We start from the raw sequence: 14,997 nt of genomic DNA, 5'->3' as shown, positions 1-14,997 counted from the left end.
ACCACAGCTTGAGGAGAGACCAGATAAAGATGATCAGTTGGAGAAGAAAACGGGAAAGAAGACAAAAAAGATGCTTGCGAAAAAATAATACCTGAAGATTACCTGCCAGTAGTGACTGGGACAGTTGGAAACAAAAAAGGTGATAGTTTTACGTGATTCTGGCAGGGATGGCTACAAACTACCGCCCTGGTAATGTCATAAGAATAAGGCAATCGCTGTGAACCTTCGCATCCCCTTCTTTAGATATCCCTGGTAGATATTTAATGCAAAACTTTTATTTTGATTTAGATCAGGATTTCCAGAAATATAGGATGTCTAAAAAAAAGGTAAAAGCTCGAACTTGGTCATAGAATTCAAAAAGAAAAGCATAGGCCTAAGTAGTGAGGAAGAAACGAGTGTGATTAACAAAAACGAGAAAATAAAAAGATCACTTTCTCAAATGTTAATGCAATAAAAAAAGTTTGGTAAATTAAGAATATAATGAAGAGATTTTTCTAGGTTTAAGATTGTTTTGAAATTTCTGACAGTAGTCTACTGCTATATTGCATTCATCAAATGCTGGAATTTGCACAACAATCTAACCTCTTCGCGCAAGTTTTTTTCTCTGTAATAATAGCATAGTCAGCTAGCATATGTAAAATTTAAAAATGTGTAAAACAAACAAATAAACCAAACTCCAATAGCACACGGAAAAAATTATATTTTCGATAGATGATTACCCAATTTTCATCTGGCAACACTGTTACAAATCAGAGTTGCCAATTTGGCTTTTTTGAAGACAGATTTTGAGAATCTGGCTGTTTTTCAACTCCCTTGGCTTATTTTTTTTTTTAAATAAAAAAAGCCAGAAAAATTAGGCTTTTTCTGGCTTTTTTCATGTTTCATCGATTTTTTGTCACATTAATAAAAAGCCAACATAATTTTGGCTTTTTTTGGCTCAATTTTATCTTTCCCGATTTTTTTAGAAAACAAACTCAGTCAGCGTCAATCGGAGCAGTAATTTCTACCTTATATTTGATTGTAGTGTCCGACCGAATGTCGTTTTGAAGCCGAAAGTAGAAAATTTTCTAGTTGCTTGTCTTTTCATTACCTATGTTTCTGCGTTGTTTTGTTGCTGAAGTCAAAGTTTGGTGGGACAGTATTTGGTTGTGCACTTTTTATTTGTGAATGTTTAATGAATACTAATTGGCTTTTTCTTCGCTTTTTCAGCTATTTTCTGTTGGCTTTTTTTGTGACTAGGTCTGGCTTTTTTTGGTGAAAAAAGGTTGGCAACTCTGCTACAAATTAAAGATTCTTTCGTATTTATCACTAGGGTTGCCAGATTGGGCGCTTTTACGCCCAATTGGGCTACTTTTGATTTCTCCAGGCGCAAAAAATTCGCGTTGGGCTACTTTTTTTTTAAATATAATATAACTTTTTATGTAAAAATTGTATCATGTTTAAAATTTTTACCTAATTCGTAGTTATTTCATTGAGGAGCAGCGTTTTTGGAGGCCTCGATCAGGCAGGGTTACCAACTTGGTAATAAAGATGCCAATTTTCAAAAATATGCATATTTAGGCTTTAATATCTGGCAAACCTGGCAACTTAAGTGATCCAGGTTTTCATGAAAATGCAGTGAACATCAGTTCAGTTTGTTTTTATTCTCTAGTTTTTATTTCTGACCATCACAACAAAAAACAATATATGTCAAACATATAAATTTGAAAATATAAATTAAAAATTTGAATTCTATGGACTTTGAGTCTGATTGCAAATAAATAATAAATAATAATAATAATAGCATGGGTCTAGAAAAAGGTAGAAGCGACAAAACACGGACGCTATCATATAACGTGCATGATGCCAAAGCAGGACAATCAGTTATGGCATGGTCCCAACACCTTAATAAAGTTTTTACAAATGTAGAAAGATGAGAAAAAAGTTAGTGAATTTTTTTAACAATTTATATGAGTACAAAAAAGATAGTTTCTACGTTGATCGACCTTGGTGGGTTATCAAAACTGTATTGTTTGGTACTTGTTTGTAGTTATTTTAACAAACAGTTGAGTGAATGCATGGTTGCCAATCTGTCTGAAAGATGTGAAGAGCTGGAAAAACACTTATAATTTGGGACTGATGATCAAGCGCTCTGGAAAAATTTTGTATAATAGCCTATCTCTTTGCTTGGGCTCCAATTTGGGCTCCATTTTAGAACCCCCAAAAAATTGGGCTACTTTTCGCATAGGCTTGGGCTCTTTTTTATATTAACCTGTGGCAACCTTATTTATCACTATTCAGTTCACTGTTTACTGATGCACAGAGTGACAGAGGCAGTGATGCTTGCAGTTACATTAGTCATAATAATAATAAATATTTGATGTTGTAAGCACCGAGGTGCTTTTTCATCATTCTGATATACGGTACATAACGCATTTGCTGTTAATTAGGTTAACAGCTAGTTTGATAACTAATAACTCTAACCGTCAATAACATCTGATAACATACCGTATATAAACTTTTAGAAGACATATTAGTGGGACCAGAAAATAATACGGTGATATATACATGAAAAATACATACACAATAGTACTGTCACTTAATACATAACATCATAAGATGATTTCAAGGTAAATTTCAGTGGATCGCTGCTCCAGTGCTTGTCAAGCCTTGCCTTGAATGCATTCAAGCTAAGTGCACTTATGACTGTTGGTGGTAAATTATTCCAGGCCTTTACTACACGCACTGTGAAAAAGTTGCTTTTCAGCCTTGGCATAGTTTGTGGCTTATACAATTTTAAGTTATGGCCTCTTCCCCTCTTGTATCATAGGTATTTGGATTCATTTGAAATAATACAGTATAATTTACATTATAAAAACCATTTAAATATTTATACACTTGAATAATATCATGGCGAAGACGTCGGAATGCTAGAGTAGGGAAGTTTAATTTTTTTAATCTTTCAGAATATGACAAATGCCTTAATCCAGGAACCAATTTGGTTGCACGCCTTTGAACATTTTCTACTACAGCTACAGAGTACTTATGTGTTGGAAACCAGATCAAATTATTGTATTCCAAAATTGGACGAATTAATGCATTAAAAAGAGTGACAAATACTGTGGTATCAAAATTAGATATAGAACGTCGAATCAGTCCTACCATACTGTTAGCTCTAGAAACCATTTTTTCTATGTGTTTTCTGAATGATTAGTCCTGATCAATAACTACACCGTACACCAAGGTCCTTGTAGTCACTCACAAATGTCAATTCCTTTCTTGAGTTGTCAGTATAGTCTTGAATCATGGTATACTTGAATGTTGGTGGGTTTTTTTCCCATTCTTAAATACAGGACTTTTCTGGGTGGAATTTCAATTTCCATTTTCTGGACCACTCATTCAGTGCATCAAGATCATTCTGGTATATTTGGTTCTGGTATAAAATACAAGTATATTTGAAACCAAACAATTTTTTTTGGAAAAATTATTTTGTAAGCTAATCAAACAGAGTTTTATTTCAGGCAAAATTCGTTTTGATTTAGCCTAGTCCTACAGTTTCTAAGAATGCCACTTTTATGTTTTGTCCATAGATTGATTTTCTGCACTTCCAGTCGCTATCTATTCAGTTTCTTAAAAACATAGGCTAGGCTACTATACGTTGTTTAAACTAATCTTCTCCGTTTTTTAATTAACCTATTGCAAATATATATTACTGTACAAGTAATGTTGTATCTTTGTGCTTTTGTATCTATGGATGGAAGCATCATCAGGACAGTAGTTGTGTGAGTTGGCAGTCTCAGGGTCTACTATCTCCAGGTCTGTAGTCATGGTTTCCTTACATCGTGTTTTTCGGTGATAACATCTTCACCTGATGGTTGAACCCCTGGGACCTGCTTTGTGTACCCTGGTAAGTGGTACCGTAACACATCTTCGGTCCTCTCTTGTTGCTTTGTATGACTTCCATGACATAAATGTTGGCAGAGGTTTGCTCCCACACTAGAAGGGTTTTTGACCTGACCGATTTTTCTAAAATTGCATCTAAGTGCTTACAATACCATCTTACCGTAGTTCCTTTGGTTAATTAAAGTCACAAAACAATAAGATGTCTCATTGAATTCTATTATTAAGCAGCCTACCATCTAACCGCATAATTTTTTGAAAGTTGCTATTGTTGCCATGAAATCTGTCTTTAAGCACATATATTTTGTGCTAGGCCTTTTGTGGGAACTATACTCGTTGTCTACATTTAGCAATACTGTAAATCACAAAGAAAAAACACTTGTAATTTTTACTAATTGTTGCATTTTTAATCCTATCAATTGTTAACTTGTAATTTGTTTTTAGCACAGGCTCTGGACATTTACTAAAAATGGAGTTTGATGACTCAACTGTGAATAATGACTTTGAGCAGCAGCTTTTAAAACATGTTGTGAAAAGTGAAAAGCTTTTGGAATGCTTACAAAACCAAAAACTTTTAAAAGGTATTAAATTATTTTGATTGGCACTATATGAACTAGGCTTAAATAAATTGTATTGTTATAATACGAATACCGATATTGTAGCAGTGATCAAATTTCAATTAATTATTGACCAGTATGTTTTTTCAATTAAATTAAAAATATACATTTTATAGATATAGACAATATAATTTATAGAAAATTTATAGACTCACACACAATTTAGATATAAAGAACATAAAGGGGTGTACCAACAAACATCTATGGGATTGGCCCATGATACAAGAGAAGGATCCACAGATTTGGATTTTAAATTTATAGGCTATCACATTTCCAAATTTTGTCAAAACTGACATAAAGAGTGCTTTCACAATTTAAAGAATATTAGCATTTCATGATCTTTCACACTGTGGTATGGGTTCTTACATAAGTTATGCAACAAAAGAAAGTGTGTCTGTATTATAATATCCATAAAGCAACCGCGTCGCCCCTTTTTGTTTTGTTCATAATTTTCTCTCGATGTCACAACCACACTTTCTTATGACATCACAATTGATTGTTTTGATGATTTCTGAGTTCAGCGCTTGCCAGCAACTAGGTGGAGTAACACAGATAAGAAGTAGTGAGCATAATATTTAAGAGTTGAAATTGTGTTTTATCAAGGTTTGTAGTGAATTGCTGTTTCTAACTGTTTGTTATGCAGAAAATCTAAATTAAGCTAAAGTTACTAAATAATTATGTCGGTTAAAAAACTAGTTTAACCGCTAGCATTTGGATCTGTTCTCTGTGTTTAATACAATCATTAAAGTCACAGCAACCGAGTGCAAAGCGCGTTGACAGAATAACACCGACAGAAAGAATCATAAGCTGTATCAGGAAATAGAAAAAACTGTTTGGATTTCTTAACTAAAACAAACTTCTATGTCAATCTTCGGGTCTGACCGACACCCTAATAGAAGACTAGTGTCTATTTGGCTATCTAAATCAGACTTTATAGTACATTTCAAAACTACATTTATAAAATTAACTTTGCCAACATGTTATTTAGTAGATGTGTTTTGTTGCGTTGGTAATTTATATATCACTTTAAATATCTTAATGTTTCCCAATTTGTTTAATGCAATCCAACGTGTTTGTCTAATAATACTTTCCAGTTTAAGAAAAGTATGGAGAAAAATATTTTTTTTTTAATTTTCAGCTCTTGGCCCTTTGAATGAAAATTGGTTCGAAGAATTAAATGAACAGTTCAATGAACAAATGTTTCATGATGCTTTCAATGAAAAGGAATTTTCAAGTCAAACCTCTCGAAGGTATTTATGTTATTGTTATGTTTATGCTTGAGGTCTATCACTTTGCTTTATATAATATAGTAACAGTTTGCTTATATATCAACCATTCCAATCTGTGTCTCATGTGTTATATCCTAATATTTTAGTAATTGTTCCTAAAGCACAGAAAAAAAATCATATGCAGTCAGACCTTATTAATCCGGACTACTTTGCTAGGTCATAAAATGTCAGTTTAGCAGAGTATTTGGATTATTGAAAAACCAATCAATCTTGCAATTGAAGCACCATGTTCAAAATGGTGCATGCACCTTACTATGATAGTATAATTCAAAGTGCCTACTGCCTACCGGTAGTTTCTGGCTGCTCAGAAACTAAATTGCATTTTTGCGTTACACAGTCTGGTGTCATCTGATGATAGCCATTGTTATTTGGAATGTCGGAAATTGTTGACCTTCCAACTAGGGATGTGCCGATTACAAAATTTTTGCCGATTCCGATGCCGATTCTTACATATTTGCCGATTCCGATGCCGATTTTTTGGTTAAATGATTAAAGCTGCTTTTAGTTGGCGCTTTACAAGCGCCAACTAAAAAGCAAAACCGACCGAACCGACCAACAAAAAGCAAAACCAACCAACAACTAAAAAGTGGTTGCGATTTTGTTACAAGTTGCTGCCTTTGAAATGTCTAAAAGCGTTCACTTCGTCGCCTGCTCTAGACAGCGTGAATTTTTACGGTAGTTCTTCACTTCTTGCGCACTACAAAGTGGTGATAGACACGCGTTTTATTTGTCGCGGAAATCAGTTAAAAGAGAAAAATGTAGTGTGCAATGCAGTGTGCAAAGTACTGTTTTATCTTGTGCGGTTTGCAATATTTTTCTCGTAGAATTGAAGAAGGTACCAGAAACAAGAAGAGAAAAAGACTAGAGTGTAAAAGAAAATGAAGGTATATTCTACAGATCAAAGAAAACTCCCTAATTTTTCCAAATGCCGACTAGAGCTGGGCGATATTGGTAAAATCAATTCGATACGATATTACAATTAAATAAAACGATATTATCAAACTTTCGATATTTTACGGCGAATTGCAAACCAACTGCTTCCATTTTAACATGTACAAGTGTAGTAACCTGCGAATGCTGCTCGAAGGAACAAACTGCTCACTATGTTCTTCAATGTCCCATAATTTACAAGGCGCAAAATGAAATGCATGGCATAGCTGCACTGGACGAAGCCACACTCGCCTGGCCTTCCATCACCTGCCCTGAAATCTGAACAGTCCCGTCTCACACGAAAGAAGGAGCATGCTATTGATTTAAATTTAGGACATTGCTTTCAAATCTTTTGTGTCACAGTCGGACAAAGGGTTTCCATTAAAGGAGTAAACTGTATATATAGAAAGGAATTCGTTTCCTTCAGTTTTGTGTTGGATAACGGGGATTTCGGTTCTTCAGGTTCGCATTAACGAAGTCTGACTGCACTGGCAGCACTGCTACTTTTTTTTAAAACCTGTGATTTTTACATTTACAGTACCATGCTACTGGCTATTTACTTTTCCACAAAGAAACCTTGGTTTTTAACCAAATTCTTATTTTAAAATCTTAACTCAATAGACTCTCAGCTGGGATAAGCAAAAAGATGAACTCTTTGTTTCACACGTGATCACTTTATGGTTTTGACTTAAAGTACATGCATATTTCTGTATTGCTTTTTTACCATGTATAGTTGTACTCCATGTTTTTTTTTACAAATTTGTATTTTCTGTATTTAAGTAAAGAAAAAAAAAACAACAATACGGTACAATACTTCATCTACTATTGTGTTATTTTTAGTTTCACCAACAAAGATGACGAGAAAGCAGGTTCGTGTTCATCTGCGACATCTCACGAGACAAAATCAAGCAGTGATATTGAAACGCTGACTCAAGTTCTCAAGCAGCAGCTAAACGATAGAAATAAATTTGTGTATCCATCCGATTCCGTTCATGTGGCGACGACAAGTAATACAAATGGCGATGATTTCACTTTCTTTTCTGGTTCCATGTTTGACACAAATTTTAGCAGCAAAGCTGTAAAACAGAAGAAAGACGTCACGGAAAGCGAAAAATTACAACGCAATGTGCAGAATAGAACAGAAGTGGAAGCGAACGTTCGACCGAAAACACCTTTCTGTGTTAATTCGAGTGCACCACCGAAAGTCATCGGACATCCGAATCCGGTAGTCAGTTACAAAAGTATTTTGTGTAACAGTGAGAAGACCTCTTTAATTCCTGAGTCTGCCATCACGAACAAAAAAGTCTTAATGAATTGGAATCAATCGACCGTTGGAGACGTGATCTCGACTATTTCTAGCGTGAATGGTGACCGATGTAGTGGCGATAAAAAAGCATATGATTCTGTCACTTCTTCCAACTCTATACTAACTTCTCACAAAGCAGAAAGAAGAAAAGGCGACTGCTTAACAAATCCACTTCTGCCATCTACTTTAGTTAAAGGTGTTTGTAAATCCAGTCTTGGATTTACCACTGCTAGTTCAAGCCCCATAACATCGTCGGCCCTGTCTTCGTCTAAGCCTAACAAATTGTTAGAGGGATTAGATAGCTTGTGCAGCGATTCTGTGAAAACCAGCGATTTTTGTGGAAGACCACCTTCAGGCACAATTCTAGGTTTTCAAACAGCAAGTAACAAATCACTGTCTATCTCTGACGCTGCGTGGAAAAATGCACAAGCGTTTCTAGAGAACATTGAAACCGAAAATTCTTCGAATGTTAATGAGTTTGTTCCACCAATAACTTCCACATCTTTCAGTGATGACAAACTGTGCGCTAACATTGCCACTTCAGCCTCTAAACTTACGCCGTGTGCTTTGAAGAAAGTTACGTGTGTTGGTTTTAAAACTGCCAGCAACAAGTCAATGTCTGTGACTGCCGCTTCTTGGGCGAAAGGACAAATTTTCATGGACATTGAAGATAGTTCCAAAGATGCAGAAACTTCGGCTACAATTGACTTCTCAAACACAACCAATAGCTGTGAGGTTGCGCGGAATACGCCGCAAAAGGATAATCAACACCGCCAACCTGACGCCAAGGTCGAAAGCTTGTCACTGCATAATTCAGGTTTCAAAGGAAAACGTCGCAGTAGCATGTACAAGCCGCCCCGAAAGAGACCCCCACTCAGCGACATACCGACGAATGCGCCACCGATAAAAAGGCATTCTGGAGATTTGAAACTGGAAAAATCCCAACAAGTTAAGCACCAACAGAGTGAAGCAGATATGTGGCAGCTGAACAAAAGACAACTGGGCGTTCGGCAAGACCTAGAGAGTCAAATACTTGTATCTGATGAAAGTTTATTAAAAGCAGTAGTGCTTTTTGAAAAAGTGTGATGTTATAGTTTAAAGTGCTTTTTTGATTTGTTTTTATTAGTTTTGCCATTGATTTGTTGGCTTGGTGCCCTGTAATTGCAGTATTAAAAGTTCTAATGCATTAATTTTGTTCGTTGGTACTGGCTATATTATTCACTTTCACATTTACGTTTTCCCAAGGATAAAGGGCAAAGGCTAACGAACTGTTTAAATATCATATGTGACCAATTTCTTGCTCTTCACCCCCATTTAGTACGTGTAAGTGTAACGTTTTTAAAACAGAGCTTGTCTTGTTGAGTTTGCGCGACCTGAAAACGTTGGGTTTCTTGGTGTGGTATAGTTTGTGGTTTGTCTTCCTTGCCACATTCGTAGATGTAACTTAGAAATTGCAACTCTATCCATTTCATGAATAAGGTTGATTGCACAATAGCATTGAAAAGGTAGTTGATGATAGGCTACCAGGCTTTTTTGTTTACGGGACCACGATTCTAACGAAACATAAAAGCGCGTTCAGATAAAAAAACAAGAAAATGTCAGTTGTGTCGCAGCAAATGACTGAGGGAATCTTCATCCTCGGACTGACAAAGCTTTGATAGCTTAATCCTGGCAGTGTCATATACTTAAAATTGTAGAGCCTTTGTACCACTGACGCAGGCCCGACTACGGAGTTTTTGACAGCGAAGTTTCCGATTGTTGAAGTGTTGTTAGGCTACCTGTAAATTCTTCCATCCACTAGGTGCCACCAGGGGGGTCTAGGTGATACTTTTGGACCCGGGCCCGGAATATTTTAGGGTCCGGTTTTAACAAATTCCCCGCGACTTCGATCATTATCAAGATATTAATATAATCAGATCTAAAGGAATTGCCATCAGAGATTAAAACAGCCATTTCAGCCGTCAGATGGTAAAGTACCGGGCCCCCTTCTGGGTACCAGGCCCACTTCAGCTTTCTGGTGGTAAAATACCCACCAAACAGGAAAATAAGAACTTAGTAGGCTACAGTGATTTCCCTAACCACGAATATTACCCGAAACACGAATTTCAAAATAAACAGACTAATATTTATTCAAACTCAAAAGCTGAAATGGCACAGGTAGGAAGATTGCTATAGCCTATCCCTATTTCCAGTGATGTACGCGCATACAAAAAAGTATTGACGCTGTGGTTATATATTTTATTATTATTATATTTAAGTATAAGTTTATAAGTTGAATTAAGATGAAGGCTGTCTAACTGCTTGGTGATGAAATTTCTATCTATCTAATTTGGCTATCTGACTCCATGAACTGATTTCCACACAATTGTTATTCGAATTATAATTTCAAGTTATCAGAAGGTGTTCGTATAATGTTGTAGGTCTATAACACAATTTGAATTTAAACAGTACAGAATAATGAAATTACAGGATAGTGAAACATTATCACGAGTTATTACATTTTAATTAAACAATCAATTTAATGTTTTCCTGAGAGCTGAACTGGTCTAACTGAGCTGGTTTGATGTGATAGAGCTCGTCCGATTCGATAGAGCTGGTCCAATTTTATAGAGCTCTTTGTCTAATTGAGCTGGTTTGATATGTTAGAGCTCTCGTCAAAGGACGAACAAACCATTTTATTGTGTGCGCCCTTTTTTCTATTTTCTTTGGGAGCAGTTGCATGGAAAATTACAGAAACTTTAGTAAAAGGCAGGAAAACTTATACGATGAAATAATGGATCGCTACAGAGGCCCCCCCAAATTTGGGCTAAATTGGAACCAAGGGTACCAAGTTTAGTTCAAATTTAAGGAGTTAAAAACGTTAACACAATTGTAACAGACATAGTATGAAATAGGTATGTTTAGTGTTTATGATAATAATGTGGTGTTGTGTTTGTGATATCGTGTCGCGAAGTGATTCTGCGTGGTTCCACCGCCTTCCGCAAAAGAATGTCTGAGTTTGTGCCGTATAATAAGAGTCCACCGCCTTCCGCAAAGGAATGTCTGAGTTTGTGCTGTGTTGAAGAGTCCACCTCGTAGAAACATTAATTGTTTTGTAAGCGCCGTTGAAAACCGTAGCAGGCATTCATTGTTTGTCTGGCTTTTTCTGTTGAAAAGCAGACCATGCCGATTGAGTTGATGCAAATGCAGCAGCAGCCTTGTCTCCTTTTTGTTTACTAGAGATCATCGCAGTTGGAGATCATTGAGGTCGTCGTAGCATTTAATTGTTGGCATTTGGCTTTTTGTATTCCTTGAGAGGCGCTAGAGAGTCGAGTGCAGGTGGCTCTGGAGCATTTTTTCGTTTCAGGCGGCAGTACGCATAATCACGTCCTTCTGGTGTTCATGAATGAATGTGGTGTAAGATTTCTGAAAAAAGCAAAGCAAATTGATTACAAGTTCAACTTTAAAATATTGAGCGACTTGGTTTATAAGTCGACCTGTACAACATGTAAAGATACGATTTGAAAGGCGAACAAAACTAATTAAAACAAAAGAACATAGGCATCGACAGGTCTAAATACCATTCACAAAATCGTAAATGTGCATAAGTTTGAACAGTCGTTCAGCAACTGCAAACAAAACACAGAAATAAAAAAGATGCAGTAGGCTACATGATTCAAAACCATGCGGTAGTTTCATGCAGGAGGTAAACTAATGTTTCGTGGGCATATGCATGCTTGCCCAACATAGGTTAATTAGGTTAGTAACATGCCATGCCAACCGTTAGATGCGCGCATTTGCATGCCACTCGCAGTCATATTCAACCATACACAATAAACAAAAACGCTTAGCAGACAACCTATAAAGAGAGAAAGGTTGAAATAGACAACCACTGGATCTGCATTGGAAAAGATGCAGACAGTGGAGAAAAAGACAACGATTTCGTATTAATGCAATGTTTGCATTTTTCTTGCGATGAAGCTATATAACCTACAGTGTATAGGCAAGAGCTTTTGAAAAGCAGGTTGGCCAGCTTGTAGCTTACAAGAGACTTGAAAAAGAATTGCCAATTGGCTGAGATGCATCTCTTTCCGAAGTAGGCGTACTTGAGATGGCTATACTGGAAGACGCTGTACTGTCCTGCAAAGAACTACATAGGATGATTAAACAGTCACATGTATTTAGAACAAACAAAAATAACCTACATTGCTGCTCTTCAGACTGCAAAATAAACAAATGGACGAATGCTGGAGTGGACAATCCTTAAGACCATTCGTCTTAGCACAACAGCTTGGCGCTGTTAAAAAGACACAAAAAATACAGTATAAAGTTACATAATTACAATATTAAAATACAACGTAAACGCAAGGTTTTGCAGCTTTTAATCACATGAGCTGCCCGTCGACTGTTCGGCGGATGACGTCACTGATTGATGAGGTTGTTGTTTAGCTACATTTCTGGGGTTCGAAGGTCCATCACTGTTGTTCACAGCGTGTGACATCATTTGTGGGGATAATAGCACTGTTAAGAAAAAACGTTATACAGTAACATAACCAAAACATCGAAAACTGTTCACGCAACGTGAACACTAAGATTTGCCACGTCAACCGTATGGGTTGTCTTGAAGATTTTCAGCGATATGCTACAAAACGATTATTCAACGTTGATCGGCCATGTTCCGATACAAATTGAAGAAATTATATAGTGTCAGTTGAGTCGAGGCGAGTGATGTCATCAATGGATTGTTTTGCTGAGTAAAAGTTTAAGTGTGATGGATAGTGCTGTTTTGTCGATCTCAGCACCAGAACACGTGACAGCGATTCTGTCTTCTCAAGAGACAAAAGAAAATATATGTCCAAATGCCAAGCAAGCTTACACAAAAAGTTCCATTACAGGGTAAAAAGAAATTGTGCATACACAGTAGTGCAATGCAAACAAAAAACAGAAACAACGTTTCTTAAATCATGTTAGCTCCTAGTAATATTAAAAAAAATTGGGGCAAACGAAAACTACACCCTGGATGGGCGGCTTCGCATAATTTCCCCTGTCTTTGCGCCACAGAGTTATACAAACTGATGCTTCAGCTGAGAACATAAGGGTGGCAAAGTTGTGAAGCAAAGTCTTCACAATGATCTCTCCTATTTGGAGATCTCCTTGTCGGAGTAAAAAGACGCACAAACTCACGGATGGTTGCTTGGAAGCGACACCATAACGCTTTGCAGAGCTGTGCCTGCACATGTACGTCTGTAGAAAAATGAGATTGAGGCTCGAACCTCGTAATCTCTATGCTAGTTGCATGTAGTTGCATGCTAGTTGCAAAAAAAGTATATTAAAATGAGCTAAGTATTTAAGTAACATTTGACCCTGCGATAATACTACAAAAAATTACATAATTATGTTTCCCTGCAAAGGCAACTTGTTGGCAATTAGTAGGCTTTATCTAAGCAACGTTTAAAAACATTACATTGGCAATTGGCGTTTCGGCATAAAATTAAATAAATTGTCGACATCGGCTGCTGAAAGGAGTAGTCTGCCGTTGAACGATTCGCTTTATTGAGCGAACAAGAAAAATCAGTTACGTTTAACAAGCAATAAATTGCCGGCATGGTGCTTTAAAAAAGTAGGCTACAATACGCTACAGAAAAATTGTTAAAAACCGACGCGTGAAATTATAAAAGGTGACATGTTTTTACAAAATAATTGTAAGCTCGTGTTTTGTTTTTTTTTTTATTGACGTAGAAATAAAAGTTTTGTAGCATAATGTACTTACCAGAGTCTCCATAATTTTGGTTATCTTGTTAAACTTACTTTTATTTTTAAAAACCTACTTACGTGCGGGGTAACCAATGTGGTTATATATTATTTAGATTATTTAAGTATGAGTTTAAGGATGAGAATGGTTTGTTTATAAATTGAATTAATAATAAGGCTGTCTGACTGCTTGGTGATGAAATTTCTATCTATCTAATTTGGCTATCTGACTCCATGAACTGATTTCCACACAATTGTTATTCGAATTATAATTTCAAGTTATCAGAAGGTGTTCGTATAATGTTGTAGGTCTATAACACAATTTGAATTTAAACAGTACAGAATAATGAAATTACAGGATAGTGAAACATTATCACGAGTTATTACATTTTAATTAAACAATCAATTTAATGTTTTCCTGAGAGCTGAACTGGTCTAACTGAGCTGGTTTGATGTGATAGAGCTCGTCCGATTCGATAGAGCTGGTCCAATTTTATAGAGCTCTTTGTCTAATTGAGCTGGTTTGATATGTTAGAGCTCTCGTCAAAGGACGAACAAACCATTTTATTGTGTGCGCCCTTTTTTCTATTTTCTTTGGGAGCAGTTGCATGGAAAATTACAGAAACTTTAGTAAAAGGCAGGAAAACTTATACGATGAAATAATGGATCGCTACAACGCCGTCAGCGCAAACGTTTGAAAACCATACGCCGTAGCCTATGCGTCAACGTAACTTGTGAAAAAAGTTGGCGGCGTCAACGCGTAGCCTACACTTGCGTGAACTCATTTTGTTTGCTAGGTGCCAAACATTCACAAGGTATAAAATAAACCACTCGAAACAAACAAGTTTTATTTTGAATTTCCACGAAGAAACACAAGCATCTGAAAGTGTTCATCTGACATTTTGCTGCGTTTTGGTTTCAATATGTCTTTGTCCATTGAAAACATTCTTTCAACTGCAGCGCTGGAAGGTATCGGCGTGTTATAGCGAAAAAAACCTTTAGCAGTTTGATAAAAAAAAATGTAAACAACAGCTAAGACATTAAAAAGTATACGTTGACGCCAGGCGCGAATCTAAGAGATTTTTTCGGGGGGGGGGGGGGCAGAAAATTTGAAAATCAATTAAAAAGAAAGAAAAAGCTAAACAGATATGAACAATGATAGCCTACTACGACATATAGGCTACGATATGCTAGAAGATAGACATTAAAACAACCATTTTCATCAATTGTGTTGCCGAGGGACTAA

The 14,997-nt window shown here is 36.3% G+C and overlaps 1 protein-coding gene across 2 annotated transcripts; it reads left to right on the top strand.

Annotated features, from left to right (window-relative positions):
• Nucleotides 1-2,335: 2,335 nt before the first annotated feature.
• Nucleotides 2,336-10,387, top strand: LOC145781054 (uncharacterized). 2 transcript variants are annotated; one of them, XM_082592779.1, is made up of 4 exons: nucleotides 2,336-3,886; nucleotides 4,324-4,460; nucleotides 5,635-5,746; nucleotides 7,556-10,387. In XM_082592779.1, exons 2-4 carry the CDS (start codon nucleotides 4,349-4,351, stop codon nucleotides 9,105-9,107), a joined length of 1,776 nt encoding a protein of 591 aa, XP_082448905.1. In that variant the 5' UTR covers nucleotides 2,336-3,886; nucleotides 4,324-4,348; the 3' UTR covers nucleotides 9,108-10,387. The 2 variants fall into 2 exon arrangements, with proteins under 2 accessions (XP_082448905.1, XP_082448914.1); XM_082592788.1 differs by lacking the exons at nucleotides 2,336-3,886; nucleotides 4,324-4,460 and adding an exon at nucleotides 5,044-5,099.
• The last annotated feature ends 4,610 nt before the right edge of the window (nucleotides 10,388-14,997 follow it).

This window comes from Aplidium turbinatum, chromosome 1 (assembly GCF_918807975.1).
Source record: "Aplidium turbinatum chromosome 1, kaAplTurb1.1, whole genome shotgun sequence".
Lineage (NCBI taxonomy): Eukaryota > Metazoa > Chordata > Ascidiacea > Aplousobranchia > Polyclinidae > Aplidium > Aplidium turbinatum.
This window is presented reverse-complemented; position numbering and strand designations above follow the sequence as displayed.